We start from the raw sequence: 27,246 nt of genomic DNA, 5'->3' as shown, positions 1-27,246 counted from the left end.
ACTACTTCCTTGAAAAAGGCCAGGTTAAGTCTTCTTTTCATGATACCAAGTGAAGGGGTGAACAAGTTGTTAGTAAGCGACACGCCAGTCCATAACAGTTGTAGTGCCACTCAGTTTTCAATCTCAAAGATCTGAGGGGCACTGCCACTGCACCCGTTACCCTGAGACATAAGTTGACAAGTCCAATGCACCTGTAATTTCACCAACATTTCCGAATACGAGAAATGACGATCCAAAATGTCACAGGGATCATTTTATCTCCAAGTATACAAGCGATATTAATAGCGATATTGATAGTAAGTCCAAGTTTTCTAGATTTGAATAGTATTGGATTCAGGATGGATACGAATCGGATCGGCAGTGTGCTAACGCTCTTATCCTTCCAAACCGGAACGCATTCCTGGTTGGCGGCAAAAGTAGGTAAGCTACCGCTGCTGGTACCGCTTAGAATGTTTAGTAGGATTGTAATGTAACCAGTAGTAGACTCCGCAGCCTCCATACATCTTGCTTAGTAAGTAAGTTCAAAATTCAAAAGGGTGGTAATAAATCCAGTTTTATAAATATTATATTCCCGTTTTATTAATATTTGTGATCTTTAAAATGTTTATCGCACAAGATATTTTTGGTAACTGGTAAACGGTTCAAAAAATTAACGAGAAGACGTGTGCGCTGCCGCGATCGGGCAGGGAGAGACGATGGAAGGAAACGCAATCAGAATGACGAGGAGAAGGAATTAAAAAACGATTCAAAATTTAAAAACGAGTGGCCAGGAACCGGAAAAAAGGCGATAAAAAGGTGGGATGACGATGTAAGGAGGACACATCGTCCCAAGGTCGTACTTCCCTGGACAAAATCTTTCACAAGGAGCTCTACTGCTACAAAAATCGATGTCCCAGTGCGATTTAAGGATTCCAAAGATTGATTGATTCAGTTTCATCACGATGGTCTCCTTCACAGTTAACGACGAGGTATTTTACGTCTTAGTCTATTTGGTTTCTAAAAGACGTTTGTTTAAAAAACAAATACACGCTATTCAGATTCGAAGACATAGTTTCATTCCTGATGTGTAACAATTACGATACCTAACAACTCTATATTTTGTTTTAATGATTTGCCTTTTATTTTTAATGAGTGGTAATTTGAGTCTACAGTCACAGCGTAGTCACCAATACATGTAACCAAACGCGACAAGACAATGCGGTTAACCAGTAGATGTATAGCCCGCACAATTGGTAATACGATCTTATTTGCAGGTGGACCGGACAGAGATTGAAATAGTTCTATACACATAAAACCGTGTAAGTTCTTCTTTAGGAACTATTAATTTTCTAACCAATTATATGTAAAAATGTCCGTTGCTTGTCACATGCTGATAGCTGAAAACCAGTGCTTTGCTTTTTTGGCAAAAATCGCACTGAGCTAGGATATTTTGGGCTGCGGTACACACAAATTGTTATCTGATTTTATTTTTTTTATAATATCAAGTGACGGGACGAACAAGTCGTCATGCCTGATGGTAAGTGACACGCCAGTCCACAGCAATTGCTGTGCTACTCAAAGCTTTAAATCGCAAAGATCTGAGTGGCATTCTATCACTTCTCAGTTAGTGTCTGAGCCTTAACTTGACAAGACCCATGGCCTCTAAGTTCACCAGCATCTTTACCCTTCAAAACCGTAATGCATATGATTCTATACAAAATTGTGGTTCATGCTCGTTGGTAAGAATGGTACCACATTGCCTTTATCCTCAAGGAACATATATTAACAACCTAAAGGATGGACTATTAAAGCCCAATATCGATTACTGACGTTGCTTTTCGGAGCAAATTATTTCAAAGGACAACTTTTCAGGAGAGAAATTCTGCGAACGAAATTAGTCGATAACTTTTTTATCGTTAAATTGGAGAGTTATATTTTATTATGCAAAGAAGGAGGCAAACGAGCACTTGATTGGTGGTCATCGTTGCCCATGGACATTTGCAACATCAGATGAGCTGCCTATACGTTGCCAGCCTTAGAAAACCCTGTAAACATGCTTTATTTTATTTTATTTATTTATTAAGGGTCATCAGCAATTGTTACATCGATACTTGTACGTTTTACACTTTAAATATGAAACGCAGCTTGCATTAAATTGAGCAGAATAGTCTTAATATTACATTGTATTATACAAAGAAAAAATAACAAACTAAATATAACGATAAAATATGACAATCAGATTAATAAATGTACATCCTAAATGTAAAGGTTTACGGGTGAGACCCAATTTAGTTCTCGTGTGTGGTGGTAACAGAAGAGCAACTATCTTTTTAAGGGAGTATCGATGGGGAACGCTTAGTTTGAACATTGATATCAGTTGTCAATCCTGTTAGTAAATAACTTGTGAAGGAAGGCTAGGTCCAACAGATTTCTGCGCTTTTCAAGTGTGTGAGAAATGATTTAAAGAGCGTATTTTTTTGGTTGCACCGGCCGCGAAAGTAAAGTAATTTGCGAAACGTTTCTGTACCCTTTCTAGCCTATGTGCTTTTTAACAACCCCATGTCATAGCTCAAGGGATATCTTCAGGAGGAAGATCATTCTACATGCAGATTCGAGAAAGGAACGAATGTAATGCCCGCGTGGTCTTACAATGCCACGCATCGAAGATTTGGGTATGCACTCTACTGCTTTGGCGGGAATTGCGATGGTGGAAACGAGAACCGAATTTCACATACAAATAAATTTGTTTCAGGATTTCATGTGATGAAAGCGATTGTATTGTATGATCACGTGTGACTTTATTAATATCAAAAGTACGAAGTTTGCAATTGGGCCAACATTCACTCCCCTGAGAGACCCGAAATATTTTTTTGTCCCTGTCTTGCACTGGTTGAGATACGATTAACTTGCTCAAGTGTAAATAAATAATAAATGCCATAGACAATGACGAATACGAACAGACGACCTTAAAAGCCAACAATTCGTACACCTTGACGAAAACCCTGCAAAATCCAACTGACAACTACTTGCACACACAATAAGACTGTCATCCTACCTATGTAACCTCACGGCTTGACAGGATGATCTGCGCAAGGGCAATTCATCACAATTGCTTTCTTCCTGCCGGTCCCCTCGTTTCCTGCTATGCACCCAGATTTAACCACACCTTATGCTCGACAACAGAAGGTTGTTTTTAGCTCCGACGGTTTGGTAATAAATCTCAGTACGGATGTGACGGTTTGACATCAGATTTGTTTGGGCTAAATTTAGTTGGGGGATAGATGCAACAGACCTATAAGTCAGAGTACACAATAAAAGCCGTTGTTCGATATTAAGCACTTCTATTTTAGTTATTGAGTTTTATTGTGAAATATAATATGAGACTTGTCAACTTATGTCTCAGGGTGACAGGTGCAGTGGTAGTGCGCCTCAGATCTTTGCGATTTAAAGAGCTGAGTGGCATTGCAACTGTTATGGACAGGCGTGTAGCTTACCATCAGGCGCACGACTTGTTCGTCCCGTCACTTGATATTATAAAAAAAATCCACGACCATGCTGCACCGTAGCAATGCTCTTACCAACTGAGCCATAGGTCAAGTTAACCAGTTGTCGTTGTTGTTGTGTGGGTTCAAATCTCACCGGGAGTTATTTCAGAAAGGAGTCATTTGAGGCACCTGTAAAGCTGCACCATGGCTGCGGTGAGAAGGTTTCAAAAATCTCTCACTTGATGTCACCAGCGGCGACGAATGCCGAAAGCCAGTACAAAGATCTCACATAAGAGAATTTGGACAACTCTGTAACTTAACCTGTGGCTCGGTTGGCAAGAGCAATGAAAAGAAGAAAAACTTAAGTATAAAAAGTGCTTTTTAAATTTACTTATATAAATTTATTCCCATTGTAGCTTGCTGGTAAAAATATATAGATAGGCAATAGCTTAAATATTTTTTAATGAAATCGTATAAAATATCTTTTCAAATATGATGAAATAGAAAAACCACAAACTGCGAACTTATGAATAAAGGTTATATGAAATTAAATTCAGAATTACGTAAAATAAATTGCACAAACTAACCACATTAAAAGTTTTATGATTATAGCACTTGTAATAAGTGGCGTCGTACAGGGCATGCGGTCAATGTAGGTGTCAACTGCGGTCAAATATAGGGCAGACGTTGCTACATACTTGGATGTCTCTACTGAGGTTCGGATGGCTGGAATATGGCATACAAGAACTATGCTCCAGCATTTTTCAATGCCCATTATTTATTTATTGGTTGATGGACTTACAACTACATTATACTCGGCGATGGGGTTCGAGATAAAAAATGTAAACAAAAGTTAAAAAATCGTGCAGATGTGCTGAGGTCTAAGAAATGCATGACTTTTTAAACCTGCATGAAAGCTTTTTAATTCCATATGCTCACAAAACTCGATTCTTGAGCTACAATATCTTAGACAATGTTTCGGGTATAAACAACCTTTAGCTACCCTTTTTGTTTATATAATTTTTGATGATATAGATGACGTAACAGATACGTAATACAAACAAAAATATGGGTATAATGTCGGAATAAGACGTAAAAGGGGACACGCCCTCGTCACTAATTGTGTTAGGAATTATTTCATAATTGGTTTACACGTTCTTCGTTATCAATTCGTTAAGCCCCGCGGTGAATAATAACGTCAAAATACTTAAATTTAGAGATAGTAAGTGCAATTTTACAACCGGCGACCAATCAATCTTCTTCCCCGTCGAAAAACTGACACTTACAACTCTACTACGATGTTACCCCTTCTAAATAATAACTACAATCATTGATCTAGCGAATAAACTAAGTACTCGATGTCTCGATAATCGGTAATCAAATATTTTAATAACGCGCCCTTATATATATTTTTTAAATGATGGATGAAAACACAACTGCACGCACGAGACGCCATGACTCTAGAACGCTACATTACAAATTTTGTAAGGCACACCGTGTGTCTTTGTTTAGTAGCAATAGAGCTTCTTGTGAAAGAGTTCGTCGAGGGAAGTACTGCCACTTTACCTGTTTCGGCCACTAAGCAGTAATGTAAGTATTACTGTGTCCCGGTTTTGAAGGGTAAGGGTGCTGGTGAAATTACAGGCACATAGGACTTGTCAACTTATGTCTCAGGGTGACGGGCGTAGTGGCAATACCCCTCAGAGAAACCCGCTAGAATACATGGCGATTCCAGGTTTACGTATATTACTTTACAGAAAGTACTTGGCAACCTAAATGGCGGCGTTCGACATGGAAATATTAAAGAAAGGCTATAATTTACATGAGGCTCGACTACAGAAGTAAAATCGAGTTAATTGGTACGCAGCACTAGTATTCTGCGTTACCATACAAGAAAAATTAGCCAGTGTTGGTGTTTTCAAAAATATGTCAAACTAAAGGGTACCCATTCACGATATTGATTTTATAGAAAAATCGTTCACCAACAGGTAATTTTTTTTTTTTTATCACGCACACACTCAACATATCCCCGCACTAGGGAAACCCTGTGTCGCGGGTGCCATGGACACACACATAGACAACCACAAATTACACCCAAACTCACGAGAGAAATAAATGTAGGTCATACAAATATTTCGCCCGGCCCAGGAATCGAACCTGGGACCTCTGCGTGGCAGTCCGACATGGTAACCGTTCGGCCACAGAGGCAGTTAAAGTTAAGAGGTAATATATATGTGAATGGTTTAAATAATAGATTACACGAGTTTCAACTAATTTACTAAATATTTTTAAACTATAACGTCAAAGTGACATTTTGTACAAGAATGGTGAAATTACCAAGGAGAGAAGATAAATTTTGTTTTTGTTTTGGTATTTAAGAGATCTCAGCTCGGAAGCTCGCAGTGCACCTGCAATTACTATGGACTTACCACCAGGGGCACAACTTGTTCGTCGGGTTACTTGATGTCATAAAAAAAAACGTAAATTTGTATTGCTAACGGTATAATAATTCTTCAAGAAAGAATCGGAACAACACTTATTCACAATACGCGTTATTTTATTTAGTAAACATTACCGTGTGTTAGTGTGATCACACGACAAAACATTTGTGACGAGAAATGAGACTCGGATGCGTCACAATGTTCACTCCTTTGGTTAAATAATTTATCACCAGCCTCCCTACTTTATAAATATTTAAGTATTATTTAGTTTAAACGGCACAAACAGATGTCACAGTCTGTCTGATATCACTTTTAGCAGTAGTAGAGGTGCTTCTGAAAGAATTTATCCACTGCTACCATCTATTTCTAACAAATATTCGCGGTTTAGCTTTAAAATTGCTTTTTTTTCATAACACGCCTATGTATAACAGTTGCTTTGCCACTCAGAGCTTTTTTTAATCGTACAATACCTTGTATCAAATCACGTAGAGCGGAGTACGCGAATTCTTTTAGGAAATGGTCGGGTGACAGCTAGGGTAGCTCACGGGCAGTCCCGGTTCCGGAAATACCGGGAAATTCCGGTTCTGGCAATCAATCCTGGTACCGCGATAATAGATTCCCGGTGCTCCCTTTTATTATAATATCAAGTGACGGGACGAACAAGTTGTGCGCCTGATGCTAAACTACACGCCTGTTCATAACAGCTACGGTTCCACTCAAACTTTTAAATCACAAAGATCTGAGAGGCACTGCCACTGCGCCCGACACCCTGAGACATAAGTTGACAAGTCCCATGTGCCTACAGGCATTTCATCAGCACCCTTACCTTTCGAAACCGGAACGCAGTAATGCTCGCATTACTGCTTGTTGGCAGGAATAGGTAATGTGAGAGTACCTCCCTGAACAAACTCATAAGAAGCTCTATTGCTGCTACTTTTATACGTCACCTGTCCAAATAAATTGTTCAAGCTAAAGTCCATTAATACTCCAAAAATATATATATACCACGGTGATATAATTTTGAACAAAACTATTTAAAAAACCGACTCATCATCATGGAATTCAACAGGCGCACTGCAAATATATATAATAAAAAATAAACATAAAAGAACATAACAATAACCGGAAAAGTTATGGATCACTGCTTCTAACTTCATTCAACGCCTGTGACCTCATTGTATGAACCGTAGCTAATGTACTGCATGTAACAATCCATCATTTTATGCCTTGTTATAGTTCAGCAAATTATCCTTGTTAATCCTCCAAAGTAATCGAAGATTACACGGAAAAAACGAAGTAAGTCATTTCATTGGCATTTTTAAACAGCTTAGCGGTTTTTATGGCTTCGTATTCCTTTTCAATCGCTTGGATATTAGTGACTAATTTAGTTAGACCTATTTATTCAGGGTAGTTCACTCCAACCGCTGATTAAGGCGAATCATCAGAGGAGAAGCTGGAGAAACTCTTTTGCTATTTGTTTAGGTATTTACTATATAACGGTTTTACAAAAACATATAAGATACACCTAAGGATATTGCCTGAAGAATGTGCTAATTTGTTAGAATTCACATTATCCGATCATATAAAATCCTGAAAACAGGTTAAAATAAAAACGAACTATTTAAAAATAAAATATCTAACTTCGCTGGTATTTTTATATGGAGACATATCACTTTAAGTACTACAGGGAACCTGCTAAATTTTGGTTTTCAACTGAAGGCCTATTAGGCATTAAATTATTATCACTGTCCCAAAATTTGCAAATCAAATTGCCCAGCGGTTTGACGACACCACGCGCTCGCGCTGTCCAGTGGCCATCACGCACTTATCAACGTCGAATTTGTGTCAAATACCCTCACACCTCACCTAAAATCTAGGCTCGCGTTGAACTATCTCGCCTTAAACTTTTTTTAGGGTATGATATGACATATTAAAAAAAGACGTAATACAAAATCCCCATCTGTATATAGTTGTACAATACCTTGTATCAGATCATGTACAACGGAGTACGAGAATTCTTTTAGGAAAACCTAGATAGCAGCTACGGTTGCTTTCGGAAATACCGGTAAATCCCGGTACTGGCGAGGTGAAATCAGTCCCGGTATCGCGATATAGATTCCCGGTACTCCCGGATATAGCAAGGAACTACCTACTTTTTTAATCATATCTAGTGATGGGACGAACAACTCGTGCGCCTGATAGTAAGCTACACGCCTGTCCATAACAGTTGCAGTGCCACTCAGACTTTTAAATCGCAACCACTGCACCCGTCACCCTAACACATAACTTGACAAGTCTCATGTGCCTGTGTTTTCACCAGCACCCTTACCCTTCTAAATCGGAACGCAGTAATGCCAACATTAGTGCTTGGCGGCAGAAATAGGTAAGATGGCAGTAATTCCCTGGACGAACTCTTTCACAAGGAGCACTACTGCTACTTTTTAATTATCAAATACGGATAACCGGGAAAAAGCATACTTACTGGTTACAGTTTAAACTTTTCAAGAGGTAGCGGGAATACCGGGAATCAAAATTTTAGAAACCGAACAGGGTTCTGCCAGCCCTAGTGGCAGCATTAATTATACAAATCCATCAATGGACCATTCGCCAGAATGTACACCATTAAAAAAACGGAATACAATAGCACCGAATTCATTGCTTACCTGCAAATCTTTTGTTCAACACAACGTAGCTGAAAATGCCGTGAATTTCGCGGCAAGGCAAAAAATATGGCCCAATAGATTTCGTATTATTACGAGATAAAAAATGTTGGAATCACAAACCGATTTTAAATGCACTAATTATTATTAAAGCATATCTATTGAAAGTATACTGTGAGTTTATTGATAAATTCTGGGCTGGCATTTCATGTTGCTACCTATTATACGACCGCCCCAAGTCCTTTTTAAACTATTATTATTTCTTTAATGGCGGATACGTTTTAAATTATCTCAGTTGTGTGTCGATCTAGTTGTCAATGTAGAAAACTTTTTATATTTTTATTTTTTTGGTCTGGGTGTTTGTGGTACCGTTGTTGTTCCCGATTTCCATAACACGAGTGCCTTAGTTACTTACTTTGGGATCAGAGCAAAAGCATTTGATGTTGTCTAACAATGTAACAACAATTAGGTAATCTACTTAAGGCGGCCATCTTGTTCGTTGTCAGCCCATAAGTTATACAAAGGGTAAACCTTATGCAGATTACCACTAATGTAATTATGAAGTCTATAACCAAACTACAATAAATCATAGAAAAATAATCATTGTTTTTCAACGAAACTATACACAGTAAGGGTTACGCATTTGTATTACTATTTATAACACACAATGGAAAGTTATAGATTGGATTATAGCACACAATGCAAATGTATCAGAATAATAAAGATAAGGTTATTTCAAACGTAAATGAACGTGCAGAATGTAATTTCAGTTCTTGGTAGCGGTAGAAATCCTTGTGAAAAGTTGGTAAAGGAAAGTACTGCCACCTTATCTATTTCTGCCGCCAAGCAGTAATGTTAGGATTACTGCGTTCCAGTTTTGAAAGGTAAGGTTGCTGGTGAAATTACAGGCACGTGGAACTTGACAACTTATGTCTCAGGATGACGAACCCACTGGCAGTGTCCCTCAGAGCTTTGCGATCACAAAAAAAAAATAAACGTATTAACGTACTTTATTTATTTATATTGCCTCAAATAACTATCACCGCGTTTAAATTACTATCTAGGTCATTTGGTTTACGTAAGCACGTCCATGTGACATTATTTCAAAAAAATAACGTGTATCACCTGTGCGCGTGAGTACATGTACAATACACTTTAAGAGCCTTGAAAATTAGGCAATTTTCAAGGCTCTTAAAGTGTCTTGTACACTTACCGATAAGCAGGCGCTTATCGGTATTCTACAGGATATATCACGGAGAATGTGCAAGGGAATTGCACAATATAATTCGCAAAGAGTTTTAAATCGTAAAGATCTGAGGTGCACTGTCACTGCGTCTGTCACATCCGTCACTTGACATAAGTTGACAAGTCCTGTGTGCCTGTGATTGAACACTTACGCTTCAAAACTGGAACACAGTACTGCTCACATTACCGCTTGGCGGCAGAAATAGGTAAGGTAGCAGTACTTCCTTGGAAGAACTTTTACACAAGCAGCTTTTACTACTGCTTTTCTACTGAGTTGCCTAGGATACAACTCGCTGGAGGTTAGGCGAATGAAACACCAACTTGTGGTTATGTGCAAAATTCTCCGCGGCAATATAGATTCCCCAGATCTGCATAATGAGCTGTGTCAACTCTTTGCCCCCGTCAACTACCACCGCATTAGAAGACACCAGTTGATGGCCACCGCGTGGTGCCGAACCGTAGCGCGCGCTAAGTCACCCATACCGCGCTCCCTGTGCGCGCTCAACTCTCTCCTCGCCACCAACCCTGAATGCGACTGGTTTGCGGATGGATGGTCACTTTTATTGTTAAGATTGTGACGCTATTGTGAAGACGATGCTTGAATGGTACTTAATCTTGCTGTGTTTATTAAGTTGTTATGTTAGTAATGTATCTTTAATTATTGTAATTGGTGTGTCCGTTATAATTAAAGTAAAATAAATAAATAAATAAAAAAGCTCTACTGCTACTAAATTTTAAATTACACTTGAAATCGTCATATTCATTTACCTCTACTGCTCATTCGTAAGGCAGATTCCCCCGAGAAGAGTGAGCAAGAAACTCTAGGGGTTGCTAGTTAAATAAACATTTGTATACATTTATCATTTACAATATTTGTTTCAAACGTCACAAATCTAAACTACAAAACCGTTTTTGTCATCCAAGTACGCAGAAGCCGTATCAATAACGTTTACCTAGTGTAATGATGTGTTGCATTGTGGTGTTGAACCTCGTAAATGGTAAATATCTGAATATCAACCGGAATCTTATTATGAAACCGTATACATTGCCCCTGAAAAGAATTTATTATTACTTTGTGTAGACGCCTGTCAAGAACAGCTAGTTTATTTTTGTTCCTCGTGTTAATGTTATGTTTATCACTATTTTTTACAGCTGTTACTAAGGAGAACAAGGTTAGAGTCGAGGCACACCCCGGACACTCCATACAACGGTCGAAAATCATTTACCTACTACTACTACAGACAGCAAGGCGCTATCTGCACATGCGCCAATGTGTGCATGAAGTGGCAGGGTTACCCCTCACTTTCTTGCACTATTACGTTACATGATCAGAGCGGCAACATAGCGAAAATGCTAACGCGAATCTATTATCTATGATTATATTAATAGAATCCAGATTCCTAATAATTACACACGTCTATTATGTATTTATATCGATATAATATCATATTTTTCATTAACTCACTAACTAGAGTAATATTGAAGATTTATTTAAAAAATATATTAAAAACACTTAAAATGTTATATTTTGGACATGTATTTTTAAATAAGGTAACCAAGGTATTTGAAATTGCATGTCCAAGTTTATCATTACTTAGTTAATAATTAGGTATATTCGCTACTTACGTAATATTTGTCGGCAATATGAATTGACAATTCGAGAACCCTTGTCTACTAACTAGCTCACGAAGTCATGGCGCATCATTATATTGATATAATAAATCTGTATTTTTCAAACATACATATATAACTCTGCAGTAAATAAATGAAGAAAACAATAACTGAATGAGTCTCAGACATAAGTTTTTTACTTACCTATATCGTTTTCTATCTTTCGGAAAATGATGATAAACAGGCGTACACAGAACTATTCACGACCATTATAAATAGTAACGTAAAATAATGTTTTATATTAACGTACAAGTTTCGTAATTAATAAATGAAAACTATATTTAAATATCAAAGCCGTCTTCGCGTGAAAACGGCTCGCCGGCAGCCTTGTTGTCGTTCAGTCAAAGTGACCGGCAAATGTGAGGGGCGTGGTGCGGTATCTAAAGCTAGGGAGGGGCGGAGAGTGTCCGTTTTACTTTTTGTTCGCTGGTTGAGGGATTCAACAGCATCCTGTGTGTGTTCACGGATCGGTGGGACTCGCCATTCCTGCGCAGATGGCTTGAGCTCCATACCTTTATATAATTGTATAGCTGTATTGTCCCTTTAAATTGTATTATATTAATACTAATACTAGATGATAAGTTATTTTGTTTACTAACATTATATGGATTTTTATCTGAAATAAATATTTTTGAATTGAATTGAATAGTATAAGCAATTTGCTTGTTCTGACTACATAACAGAGGCTGAATAAAATGACATCGAGGATATAATATAACCAGAAATAGAGACGAAATGTCATTTAATTTGTTTGAAAACTATTCTGTGTTCCTTACCGTGACAACTGCGCTCCGATTGGCCAACGCGAATTCGAAACAATTGAGGGTTGTCGTCAATTGTTTCAGTTCAAATCGACTAGCTTAACTTGAGCTTATTGCTATAATGGACGAAAATTACATATTTAATATTTAATTACCGATAAAATGTGATTCCGTTTGGTCTCACACCACCGAATGGAACAACTCCCATTGTTAGAGTTATCACCTTTATTACAATAAATACAGAACATTTTTGGAATATACGCAGACGTACATACAGGTCAGTTGTTAGCGCTGTACTATTTCAGCTTTCTAATTTGTGACTTCAGCGCAAACGAGAGTTCATATTTAAAAGTGATATTCGTCCCGTCACTTGATATTATAAAAAAAAGTACTTAAGTGGGGACCCAGAGCAGACATCAGAGGGCGCGCCAGACCACCGCATCTTGGACTACATCCGACGACACGGAAGTCGGGACTGGACGAGTCGGGCACAAGATCGCCAAGAGTGGTAGAAGAGGGGAGAGGCCTACATCCAAGATTGGATAACAAAACTGCCGCTATAATGATGATTAAAAACAAAATGTGTTTTATGACAAATTTTATAATTTTCCTATTTTCATTCCCTGCTCAGTCCTAAAAAGTTGTCATTTTGCAGATGTGACCTAATAACATCAAGGTTGAATTTTATCTTAAACGGGAGCAGAGGAAAAATTCCTAATCTTCGATTTGATTTTAGAGGGGTATATCCACTTTAAAGTTAAAAATAAAATATTGTAGAGTAACTACACGATATATTCAAGCATAGACATTAATCAGAAACATAAAACAATAAAGCTTCCTCGATAGATAAAAATCACGAAATGACCTCTAATTTTCACATTTTTTTCGATTCATCCTCGAAATGCTACAGGTTATTAGGACAAAAATTAGATAATTAATTATATTTATGCATGATCTAGAACTGTCACTACGGATTTTTTTTAATCCCTTTAGTTTTAGAGTTATTCCGCTAAAACGAATTTGGTACTTTTAATGCGCAAAATTCAACATCTCCTGTCGCATGTCACGCGAACTTCAGGCATATATTTGTTTCACACATTTGGGCGGAGCCAGCGTCAATACTTTTTTGGCATAATTCATTCTTATTCTATATTCAAGTCATTTCAATAATCGCTTACTTATACATGTACGTGCAAAATTAATGTAAATTTATTATGGTGTAAATTGTTTTTAGATGATTTTCCGCCGGATGAATACGGAGTTTACGTAGACAGTGGACGGAAACCTGACATTAGATTGCATATATTTACGTACACATACTTATAGTTATTACAATATTGCTACATAGGAAACATAGTGGTTACCAACTCCTATAAAATATTACGATATTAAGGAAACGCGTGTATTGCTTTTCTTCTTTTTTTTTTATAAAATATAAGTGCGTGTTTGACCTCCATCTCACCTAGAGTTGCCAGATACTGACTTATGATTTCCGGGGCAATTTTACAATAGGCTGTCTTTTTTGAAGACTGAGTAAAATGACATTTGAAGGGTCGCCAGTTTTCATAAAATTTTAAATAGTCACGTAGTTGTTGTCGATAGTTTTATCGATAGATTGTGAAAGAAGATAAAAATTTGCTAAAAATTACTGAATTTTCCATGGTACGAGGTTCTAATGGTTCGTATGAATTCATAACTACGTTGAAGGAGCTAATTGCTGTACATTATTGTCAATAGTGGCGTGCAGTACAATTTATGGAATATGTAATTTTACGACACAACTCGGCATTTGCTTTTCGAAACTCGAAATTTAAAAAAATGAAATCTCATACGATTGTCACTTATAGGATCGCTGACCAGCACAACTTCTACCTCCGGCAAACTCGCGTCAAAGCTGAATGCAAAACAAATCAGTTTCGAATTGACGATATATTAAGTAAACATTTTAATTTTCGTTTTATTAAAGACAGACTATAGGTAAGGGAGAGTTTTTAATACCCATTGAATACCCACAAAAAAAACGACGTCACTCGCAATCAATATTTCGACATTCCTTCGCACGACCACAGCACTGCATCTGGGGGTCTTCTTATATGAAAGGCACTCTAGTAAATTTGTAAGAACAACGTTTTAGTGTTTGGAATCCGGGACAGTAAAGTCTTATTGTTGGACACGGGACAAAACGAAAAACTCCGAGACAATCCCGGATTTCCCGGCCATCTGACAAGCCTAAGTCGTAAGTAACGACGATAAAGTCAACAATGGAACATGCACACCTAAGTAGTTCAGAATGCAACCAAATTAATTAAAACCGTTGAGAAATATTGCGAAAATTAAAAGAAACCATGTAGTAAGAAACCTGTAATTAGCAGCAGTTATAGCTCCTATAGCAGTATAGTCCAGGAAAGTGCTGCCACCATAACTGCCTCCGTGGCCGAACGGTTACCATGCCGGACTGCCACGCAGAGGTCCCAGGTTCGATTCCCGGGCGGGTGTAATTTGTGGTTGTCTATGTGTGTGTCCATGGCACCCGCGACACAGGGTTTCCCTAGTGCGGGGCTATGTTGAGTGTGTGCGTTATTTATTTATTTATTTATGCCGCCAAGCGATAAAGTGAAAATTACTGCGTTCTATTTTTGTAGGGAACTTGTTAACTTTATATATCAGGGTGACGGGCGCAGTGGCAGTACCGCTAAGATCTTTACGACTTAAAGCTCTAAGTGGCACTGCAACTGTTACAGATAGTCGTGTCGATTGCCACCAGGCGCACGACTCCTTCGTCCTGTCACTTTGTATCCTCGGTTAACGAAAGTGCGTGAAACCAGATTCAACCCCTAGTTTGCCACCCTTAGAGGTGGAATATTTTATTCAAATTTAAATAAGAATAATAATCATCAAAATTGTTTCACAAATACCAGAGTTATCGCGTAATATACATACAAAAAAGTACAATCGAATTGAGAACCTCCTTTTTTGAAAGTCGGTTAAAAAGTGATAATCATTTAGTGAATAACCTATTTTAATTTCCTAAAAAGTGCCCAATTAGAATTATTTTATAATAATATTTTAAAGGCAGATCATTGACTTACAATTATATGCAAATCGGGTCCGCGCTAAAAAGTGTCCGAACGTTAAAATCGTATACAGAGCGTCATTCACGCTCTAGTCTTCGTTTGTTCGACTGACAGCGAAGCAAGCAAAATTAGACAGTACTGCGATGACATTACAATTTAAACTCAACGTTTTAGCTTTTTCATATTCCTTTACATGTCACTACGTTTAAATAGGTTGATTTTTTTCGTAGTTTTTGTATTAGACCCGTCGTCTATTTATTTGTAAGTCAATGAGGCAGATACAAAACGTCAATTAGAAGATCTGAAATTCCACAAACATTTAACAAGCCAGTGTTAGCAGTGTAAGTAATCCAAAATTTACAAGATCAGAAAGTATAATTCCCAACATTACAGTGCGCTGTTCATCGAATATATAACCAGAAATAGAGACGAAATAAGGGCCATCCATCCCTGGCTCATCAGGCAGATGGGTCTTACATCATTTTTAAATATCAACTCTCGTTTGCGTTGAAATCACAAATTAAAAAACTGATATGTATAGTAGTACATCGCCAACAACTGACATCTCTAACAATGGGCGCTGTTCCAATCGGTGGCAAGGGAAAAACAACAAAAATCTAATTACAAAACAAACGGAATCACATTTCATCGGTAATTAAATATGTAATTTTGCAATTTTCGTCCATTATAGCAAGCTCAAGTTAAACTGGTCCATTTGAAGTGAAACAAACGACGACACCCGTTCGGGCTGGCCAATCGGAGCGCAGTTGTCACAGTAATGATTTGGCAGAATAGTTTTCAAACAAATTAAATGACATTTCATCTCTATTTCCTGTTATATACTCGATGGCGCTGCTACACGCAATTATAATAAAAAAAATCTCTTACTGTCCTCTTAAAAGTATCTAAAGTCTCTCGAAAATATCCATACTATTTAAGTTATTATTATAAACAGAAATCGAAATAAGCAAAATATATTTACCTAAACTTCTAGTGATACACACAGAGTAGTTAATACCTCCCTATGATATCCCGGAATCACTAAACTCAAACAATCTCTACTTCATAGATAAGCAAATTACACTTGTAATCGTCGTATTGACTCAACTACTCATTCATAATGCACAGAATCCCCTGAGAAGAATGAGCAAGAAACTCTAGTGGTTGCTCTTTGTAAATAAACATTTGTGTTCATTTGTCATTTACAATATTCATTACAAATATAATCGAGATAACCTGCAAGAGGTAAAGGGGTTTCTACCTCGGATTTTTGTCATCGCAGAAGCTATATAATAATTTATACCTTTATCGTTTTTGAAATAAAATTAAAATTAAAAAGCAAAATATGAAAAATAAAATAATTATATTTCTACAAGCAACAACAAAAGTTTCTTTTATATACTAACTATAAAATAATTGCCAGTTACACATAATAAACATCAAAACAAATTACAATATAATATTTCCGGTATTTCAAACGGAGGTGTTACGAACTCTATGCATACTACTTTCCTTGGAGTTTTATTATAGGTTTACAAATGTAATTGAACTTAAGGCCGAAAATCGGTAAGAGCTAAGAATCTATGTAGGGTTTCAAACCTGGATTTTAGAGAAATCTCGGTCAGGCACTGACTCTACAGTACCTCATTAAAGAAAATTAACAAAAAAAGGTCAATTATAATTTAACAACCGACCTTTGTCAAAGAAGACAATCGCAACAGACCTGTCATATACGTCAATCAAAATCTTCAGTTACCTAAAATTGTGCGTTTATAAATTAAACATTAAGTGCAACTAACCGGTGAGAATCTTTCTTCTTGAGCGTTCAGAAGGTCACCCACTGACGATGCCTTGGCCTGCGTCGACAGATGCCTCCTACTATTTAAAACATAAGACAACTCGTCAAGGTACCGTAAAGTAAGATTTGCCATTGTTACACTGCACTGTTTCCACTACACAGCTCACAAATTCACGTAAACATTTTCACTGTACGCGGACGTGTTATCTGTTCGACGGGTAGTTTGGAACTGCGACACGATAGCTCGCTGTTCGCCATAGATTATAGATATGGATGGTTCATGCGTTACATTATGCCTATGAGAGAATTGGGCAATTTTACTTAATGGGATTTGAGAGGTTCCTAATTATAGATATTTCATATATAATTTGGTAACCTTGAGGATAGTTTTTTATCTGTCATAACTATCTTTTTGACAATCTTCCAGATCAAGACTGCATAATGTTGCTGTGGCTATATAATACAATAATATCGTATTATATTATTTATGGATGTATGTGCGTATTGTTTATTATAGTATATAAGTATATTAAGTATGTTTGTGCTATATTATATTTATTATATGCCGTATAAAATAAGCATCCAATTTTGGATTATGGTATATTTTTATTTTGTTCTTGTGTCATACCAATCTTCTTTTTCTCTGTTAGGCCCAATGGTTGACTGGTAAAGAACCCTATGGCATTAAATCCGCCATTTCTACGTCGTTGAATTGTAAAATAAAAATTAAATAAATAAGGATATTGTTTTCCAGAATAACAAGTATTTTAAAACGCGTTAATTAAAATATGTATAATTAGAATAACCATTTAAGAAAATATTTATCATTACATAATAATATTAAACGTCCTGTGTAACACGTTTTAAAATGATAAACTAATTTAACCTGTTTCGTGATACACTACATGAAGTAATTTAGCAATTGTTATTTTAACGTGCTTTTCTTTTAATTTCTAAAATCGATTTTATAGTGCTGGGCGAGACATCATCCTTACTGGCTTAGCATGCCTTTTGGGCGCGCTTAGTGCTTTTCGTCAATCTTTATAACGTGTATAGGCCTGGTATGGACTTCGATCCTAATGTATTTAAGGTGTGATTGAATAGACAAGTCCTGGGCAAACAAGTTCCATTGTAGACTCCATCTTTGCTCGAATGGTGGTATAGATATATCCATTTACAATTACAAAAATTATTTATTTCCTCGACGCGCATTCTATGCCATTATACTAAAAAAAACTATAATTATTTTTTTTTATTATCGGTTAGTTTTTTTTATTTATTATTTTATTATAAAATGTGATATCATAAATACGGACTCAGACCGTTCAGGTAAAGACGAAGTTATTGTCACTTCTAATTAGCAATACACTGTTATACTCAATTCTATGCTTTTCTGTTTCTTAACCGACTTTTAAAAAATGAGGTTCTCAAATCTACTGTTTCCTTTGCGTGTATGTGTTACACGATTAGTCAGACGTTTATGAACCGATTTCGATGATTCTCTTTTTTGTCGGAAAGGTCGTACCTCAGTAGTGATTCCATTTCAGAATATTCCACCTCTAGTTTATTATATTTCATATATTTTATTTTATTTTATATATTTTTGGCATATCTACTGTGAACTGGCAACCGGTACTATCTCAATTTTGGCAACTTACAGGAGAAGAAAAAGCCATTTATAAAGCATCTGGTTTATTAAATAAAAATGCGTAGTGTCCATACATACATGTGTAATAAAAATATTTAAAAACTACGTATTTTCTTTAATAAACCAGATGCTATATAAATGACGCAAGCAAATTTTTTCTTCATCTCGTAAAGTTTGTCAAAATTGAGATAGTACCAATTGCCAGTTCACAGTCTACATATTTTTTTATAAAATGTTATATTTATTTTGTATCTATAGTTACTGGATTTGCACTTGTAACTGATGGCTGTTCTCCATCGTATCGATGACGTACTCTATGTGATAGCGGCCCAGAACATTTCTAGCTACGCTGAGCGCGTCACTGTAGTCGAATTTTTAATTAAAGATAACAAACTGATAGCTAGTAATATCACTTTGAAAAATAATATTGCCATATTTATTGCATAGTGCTTGCGAAGCAGTAGAGCTTGTTAAAGGGTTCGTCCAAGGAAGTACTGCCACCTTACCTATTTCTGCCGCAGATTCCAAGCAGTAATGTTCCAGTTTTGAAGGGCACATGGGACATGGGACTTGTCAACTTATGTCTCAGGGTGACGGGCTCAGTGGCAGTGCCCCTGAAATCTTTGTAGTTTAAAGCTCTGAATGGCACTGCCACTGATATGGACAGACGTATAGCTTAACATCAGTCACTAGATATTATAAAAAAAACCTCGAACAGTTACTATTCTAGCAGACCAGAATGGTAACCGTTCGGCCAATGAGGCAGTTAATAATAATATGAAAAACAATTTCCAAGTGTGATCACGTGTAGGTTTATTAAACCAAAAGGTATGAATTAGTGTCAGAGCACGCAGAGACGTATCTCTATTACAATTAACTAGTCTTTGACGGAGTTGCATCTACGCGATCCACTTCTTGCCCCTGTGGCGACCGCCGTTTCCTTGCCTTACGTAAACAATCCACAGCTACAATACTTCAACATGGCAGTACCTCTTAACATTACTTCAAATCATTCTAGAATTATTTATTCTTAAATTCAAACTCACATTTTCATGACATAGGTAAAGAAATTACACTTCAAATCGTTAAATTAATTTCCACCAACCAAATACTGTCGTAACTAGAAAATCATGGAATTGATAGAACACGATTTGAAAGTTCAAAAAATCACTAAAAGATTCTGACTTGGTGACAATGGGACACCACGAGAGTGCACCCTTTCAAATAAAAAAAAATTGAAAATCGGTCTACAATTGACGGAGAAATCTGAAAACGTTCAGCTGTATGAACGTATATTTTCCTCCTTTTTTAAAGTTGGCTAATAAATGAATTTACATTGCCGCGAAACAACAGCATAATGAATAAAAATACAAATTAAACATAACACAAAAAATGTCAAATGAGTGTGTGCTTTAACTACAGAGGCTTATAAAGTACATTGCACTCACTGATAACGTTACCCGTAAATATCAAAAGTACGTTAAGAATAACTGAACACACGCTTAGGGGCTATGCAGTTTTTAATTACTATAAAAAGAATAGCAAGGTTCTAATTATAAGAAACATGCTCGTTCTTGCAGAAGGCGGCAGGTCATTCCATAGAAGCAATTTGTTCATTTTTCAAGGAGCAGGTAGAGCTCTTTGTTCTTGTGAATATTGCTTCGTTCTTGTTTCGACGGTTAAAGGTGTTGATAAAACTCCAAGAACAATATTGTCAACTTTATTTCTTCAACTGCGAAAAATTTGTATACATGTTTGGTTGTGTAGTATTTTGCTTTGTCTGTTTGGATTCCATTAAGAATTCTCTAAATAGTTTTTTGTAATGGGGTTAATAAGTTTAATAATGATCAAAATTCGTTCATTTAGGGAAATAAATAACGATTTAAAAAATGTCGCAGGATGCCACCTCGATCTTTGTAATTTAAAACATCGCGTTTCACTTCAGCTATTACAGTTAGGCGTGTCGCTTACGCCTGGTGGTGACCATTTGTCCCGTAAAAAAAAACTACGGCCGGAAAGCGTCATCAACCACCAAAAGGACATCTTTTAAGTTCATTACGAGAAATTGGATTAACCTCATTCGCATTTCTCACTGTATTTGTTTTGCACACAACGCGTATGCAATTTATGTAGCGTCACATCCAGTTTTTGTGCAAATAAAATACACTTCAAGCACACAATGCTTGCTTATCTTATTGCACATTAATTTCTCTACATTATGGAGGCGGAACATTTTTCTTTAGGTTAGTCGCCACATTTAACGACGCGGAATTGGCTTGAGCCACTTTTTACCACAGTTGTCGCACGACCGTCGATGGCGCGGAAATTCTCAGGAAGCGAATTCATTGCCTGCCCATCTCGAGTAGTCCGAGACGAAGCGAAACTCAAGACGTCTTTTTTTACGTAAAGAAGGAGGCAAACGAACAGATGAGCCACTTGACGGGAGGTGGTTATCATCACCCATGGATATTTGCAACATCAGACGAGCTGCCTATGCGTTGCCAGCCTTTGAGAGCGCTTTTTGAAGAAGCCCAAGTGCAAAGGGAATACTTCAGGAGGAAGACCATTTCACACCTTGCAGGTTCGAGGAAGACACGAACGAGATGCCCGCGTGGTCTTACAATGACAGGAATCTAAGATGGGGATGGACTCTACGTCTTTGGCGGGAGGTGCGATGGTAGAAACGAGACGATGGCACTAGTTCGAAAAGTTCCTCCGAGCACTCGCCATTATAAAGACGGTAGAACACACATACAGAGCCAACATCTCTCCGTAGGCTACGGGGATCTATACAGTCTGTGAGTCTGGGATTATCGACAATACGAACAGCTCTGCGTTGGATGGAGTCAAGGGGGTCAAGTTGGTATTCTGAAGCTCCTGCCCAGAAATGCGAGATCCACATCTTTAATATACGTCTATCGATTTTACTTTTTTATTATTATTTTTTCATAATTACAAGTAACGGGACGAACAAGTCGTGCGACTGGTGGTAAGTGACAGTTGTAGTGCCACTTAGAGCTTTAAATCACAACTCTTCACAAGAACGTCCTCTGCTACTTAATTATACTATGGCACTAGTTCATCAACTAATTATGTCTAATATTAATACAAAGTACCTTAAGTTGAGCTTTAACTACTTACAAAAAATAATAAGTACTTTATTTTTATAATTATTAATACAAAGATCGAACACTTTAACTGCCTCTGTGGCCAAACGGTTACCATCTGTCACGCAGAGGTCTCATGTTCGATTCCCCGGCCGGGAGAAATATTTGTATGGCCTACGTTTATTTCTCTCGTGAGTTTGGGTGTAATTTGCAGTTGTCTATGCGTGTGTCCATGGCACCCGCGACACAGGGTTTCCCTAGTGTAGGGCTTTGTTGAGTGTGTTCGTTATTCGTTTTATTATTACTTAGAAAAAATTTCTTCGATCCGGCCGGATTCGAACCGACGTCTTCTAGCAAACCGTGACAGATGCTATGCCAACTAAGCCACGGAACGAACCAGCGGACCTCACGAATTTTTCTATGTGCTTGTTGTCGTACCTTTGTATTTGGTTTTTCAACGACTTTTTAGCCTTAGCGCCATCTATAAAAGTTTTTCGTCACCCAGTTTAGAGCTACCAGCTCCGGCTAGAGATGTCGCTATTAACTGTATTTAAATTTTTACTGAATTGATATTCAATTTTTTTTTTTAAAAGAAATTACTCCACTAGTTTGTCATAATTACTAATACAAAGATCGAACACCTAGAAAACATTATTTTTAATTTACCAAAGATCATATTCCAATTTACGAAGTACGAATTACAAAACATTTTGACAATACCATTTTTTTACTAAATCAGATTTACTATTTAGAACGAAATTGGAAAAAATTAAACATCACATATTTACGATCGGTACTGTAGAATCAAGTCTTGATTTTGTTGTTGTTTATCATTGAGTGTTTTTCTTTCTGTCTTTCTTTCTAATAAGCGGACACATCAGATCTTATACGAATAGTTCTAGATCATTTCACGAGCAAACAAAGACTAATGCAACAAATTCTAACTTCATAGAGACGGCGTTGGTCAATCTGCGAGCTTTAAATTACACGACCTACAAAAATGTCACAATTCACCAGGTAGTTGAAAAGAAAACTAACCACCTTAATATTAAATAACTTAACTTTATAAAGTACGTAACGACAATTAAATGCCGCGTTTGAGTAATTACTTGAATAACGCATTGCAAAATCCAACAGTTATACGGAAGGAGCTTAATCTCAATATAATGTTTAAAAGCGTAGTTACGTAAGTTTACATTTTATTTACTTACTTATTTATTGTTCATGTGTTGCCTTTCCAACTTGTGACGGTTGGGCACCAATTCTGCATACTGCCCTCGATCTCGCGCGAGATGTAATAAGTTGCCTAAGTTCGCAGCTCCTGTTCATTCAACAGTTGTAGCGCCACTCTTTTTTTACGATACCAAGTGCGACAGTTTTAAACACAAAGGCACATGGGACTTGACAACTTATGTCTCAAGGTGACGAACGCACTGGCAGTGCCCGTCAGATCTCTGCGATCACAAAAAAATTGAATGTATTAACGTACTTTATTTATATTGACTCAAATAACTATCACCGCGTTTAAATTACTATCTGTGTCATTAGGTCTACGTAAGCACCTATCACATGACATTATTTCAAAAAAATAACTTGTAACACGCGTGAGTAAATGTACAATACACTTTAAGAGCCTTGAACACCGCCGTAGAATTACCTGCTCGGTATTCTACAGGATATATCGAGAGTGTGCAAGAGAACTGCACAATATAATTCGCAAAGATATGAGGGTCACTTCCACTGCACCCCTCACCTTGACACACAAGTTGACAAGGCCCATGTGTCTGTAATTTGACCAGCTGCCTTACCCTTCAAAACTAGAAAATGCTGACATTACTGCTTGGCGGCAGAAATAGGTAAGGTGGCAGTACTTCCCTGGACAAACTATTTCACAACAAGCTCTACTGCTACTTAAAGCTTAAGGGTGCGTACTCATCTGGCGAATGCGCCGCTGTACAATCTGTGCGCGTACCGTTCGCGCGCCACATACATTAACATGTGTTGCACCCTTAAATTATAGAGGGGCACTGCCACTCGTCACCTTCAGACGTAAAGTTGATATTTGTGTGTAATTTTACAAACTTTCAAAACCAAGACGCCGTAATGGTCACGTTGCTATAATAGGCAGTACTTCCTAGGACGACCTCTTTCACAAGGAACTCTACTGCGTCTGAATGTTTAAAGCCTAATACGATAAACCCCAGGTCCTTGCAAAAGAAGTCCGTTATCTACCCAGGATGCTGCTAGAGGCCATTGAAATTAAAAAACATACTAATTTCAACAGGAAAAATGGTTTCTCCGTACCACCAGTTTGAGATCCAGTATTTCTTCTGATGAAAAATCCTAAACAGACATAAGACTGCGGCACTAATTATTACATTTTAATTTATTCTAATTACTGTTAATATTCTTTGCATTTGACATAAATCAAAAACTTTCGAATTAATATGTCTAATCTGTAGCGGACTATATCAATGAGGTTCGGGTGCTGTTTGAGTGTGAGTAAGACCAAAGGGAATATACTTACAGTGAATTTAGTACAATGAACAGCTACCGCGAAAACAGAAACAATAGTAACAAATACAAAGTAAAAAAGGCTCCAAAACTAGTGCATTTAAAAAAATAATAAAAATAAACATTTATTGCAGACAGTTCACAGTCCATTTTTTTAGTACACTTACGACCTATCTATTTCACTGTAAGTACAAAAGATACAGAATAGAAATAGAAGAAAAAATAAATGAATGAATGAAATGATTACATGATACCTGATAAGTTCACCGAGCTCCCGGGACGTGAAGTTCGGTGAACGTAGCAAGGCGATCGGAGTCCCTTCAATCCCCTATCATATCATATAATTTCAATTTAGAATTTAAAATTTCAATACAAAACTAAACTGAAGACTCTATAATTATGTACAAAAAAGATTCACAATCAAGTTAATTATTTTGATAATATTCCAAAGGTTTTTCAAGCAATCTGTCACAGATATAACTCAACACGATACAGTTCCCTGTGTGTTCCGTAATTACGTACCTTTGTAAATATTTTGTAAAAAATATTTTTCTTGGCAATGGTAAAGAAAAGCATGGTGGTGAAACCTGCAAGAAGGTTTACAACACTTGAAAAACATGTGTTGTGATCAGCGTGACTGACTATGGCCTATGCGCTCGCTTTTTTTAATAGCTCCGCATAACGGAACTCTTGGGTCGCGGGTGCCATAGACAAATACAACCACATATTACACCCAAACTCACGAGATAAATATTTGTAGGCCATACAAATATTTCTCCCGGCCTGGGAATAGAATCCAGTTCCTATGATGACAGCCCAACATGGTAGCCGATCGCACACGGAAGCAGTTACATGAGTTGATCTTGTTGTTGTTATATGTGCCAGATAAACACACGAATTACCTGGAATTTCTTGTAGTATGAGTACCAGAGCAACGAAACTCACTACGGGGTGCAACCCAGAACACGCAGAACTCTCAGACCAGAACCAATTCAAAAAGTTCATCTCCCAAATTGGTCCAAAGAGTGCGTTAAATGACTTTTTAGTTTTATTTTCTATCAAGTAACGAGACGAACAAGTCGTGCGCCTGAAGATAAACTACACGTCTGTCCGTAACAGTTGCAGTGCCACTCAGAGCTTTAAATCGCAAAGATCTGAAGGACACTACCTCTGCACCCGTCACCCTGACACATAAGTTGGCAAGTCCCATGTGCCTGTAATTTCACCAGTACCCCTCAAAACCGGTACACAGTAATGCTGACATTACTGCTAGGTGGCAAAAATAGGTAAGGTGACAGTACTTCCCTGGACGAACTCTTTCACATGGAGCTCTATTACTACTAAAAACTAATTAAAATATCATTATACATATTTAAATATAAATTATCAACGTTGGGTTGTTTTGCATGCACAATCCGACAAATGCTGAGTGGAAGCCATTTTGGATCTCAATGTTTAGTATTAAGATTTACTTTATATTACTAATCATAAATGCGAGCCCAATCTACGAATCGAACCCGCAGTCCTATAAAAAGACACCCAACTATCACTGATATAACAATCAATCAAAAGCGATTAAGGTCAACATCATAATATATTACTTTTTGTTTATTAAATTTATTCATAATCGTATTTAAAAAAGACGCGCGTAGTTGCATTTCCGCTCGCTTTCACTGCGTGGTTCGCTTGCGCCTCCCACTCCCCCTGCGCGGCAATTAACGCGAACGTGATGCGCGTGAGTGTATTGCTGTTGCGTCACTTTGATATGTCGTATTGTATTGCAAAAGAGCATGTAATGTATCACACTATTTTTGTTATTAGAGAGTTATTAATTACTTGCCATGTGGGTTTGGATTTTCACTTTTAGTAGCAGATCAATTGTTTGTCCTGGGAAGTACTGCCGCCGTATCAATTTCTGCTGCTAGCTGTAAAGTGAGCTGTAAAGAGAGCGTTTCGGTTTTAATGGATATTCAATAAGTATTTTACGTATATTTTTATATCAACTGAACTAAACAGAACACGTATATACTATATTTCAAATGGCTTTAATTCCATTCGTAGAAAAATACATCCTGAAATAAAGCCAGTGCTCCGAAATAAAACCGTATTAGTACGGAAAAAATTAGAAGTCGCGTTCAGGTTATATTGATTCCTAAGCGATACGCCTAAACATTTGAACATCAGTTGCTTTGCCACTCTGCAGTTTTTAATCGCAAAGAACTTATGGGTACTAACACTACGCCCGTCACCCTGAGACATAAGTTGAAAAGTCCCATGTAATTTCACCAGTATCCTTCAAAACCGGAACGCATTAAAGCTCACATTATTGCTTGGCGGCAGACATAGGTAAGGTGGCAGTACTTCTCTGGACGAACTCTTTCTCAAGGAGCTCTACTGTTAGTAAGTAAGCTACTTGGTATTGACGCAATTGAAACCAGAAACAATTTTTTGTCTCCATACAAGGTTATTGGCTGTAGAATCATAGTATAATAAGATAAGTATGATAACTCCGTGCAAACGTAGCAGCGCGGCTTGCATGTGTGCACACACATTCGCATTGCATTCGAGTTGGTGTTTACAGGCAGAGCTGGGCTAAAATCCAATCAACCTGCCCAGGTTTTAACCGGGTTTTTACAAATAGCAACGGGTTTTACTCCATTTCTGCCCAAAATTGGTGGGCAGAAACGGCGAATATCGAATACAGAATAATTCCGTACTTATTGCAAATTTCAATGTAAAAAAATATTAAGGTAACTCCACACAATATCGACTTTACGAAAATCGATTCAAGTGCATACGACCTAACGATGTTTTGTATCGAGTTATTTTAATGCGATTTTCAAGTAATTCGATTCAATAGTAA

The 27,246-nt window shown here is 37.2% G+C and overlaps 1 protein-coding gene across 1 annotated transcript in view; it reads left to right on the top strand.

The window, feature by feature from the left end:
• Positions 1-17,156: 17,156 nt before the first annotated feature.
• Positions 17,157-27,246, top strand: part of LOC113225433 — an 83,385-nt gene continuing 73,295 nt past the window's right edge. Inside the window, exon 1 of the mRNA XM_026457744.1 lies at positions 17,157-17,223. Coding sequence (XP_026313529.1) covers positions 17,163-17,223 — 61 coding nt within the window. The 5' untranslated portion in view covers positions 17,157-17,162. The remainder of the gene's footprint in view (positions 17,224-27,246) is intronic.

This window comes from Hyposmocoma kahamanoa, unplaced genomic scaffold, assembly GCF_003589595.1.
Source record: "Hyposmocoma kahamanoa isolate Upper Pololo Valley unplaced genomic scaffold, ASM358959v1 160, whole genome shotgun sequence".
In the NCBI taxonomy this organism is placed as follows: domain Eukaryota; kingdom Metazoa; phylum Arthropoda; class Insecta; order Lepidoptera; family Cosmopterigidae; genus Hyposmocoma; species Hyposmocoma kahamanoa.
Note: the sequence above shows the minus strand (reverse complement) of the source record. Positions and strands in the feature narration are given on the sequence as shown.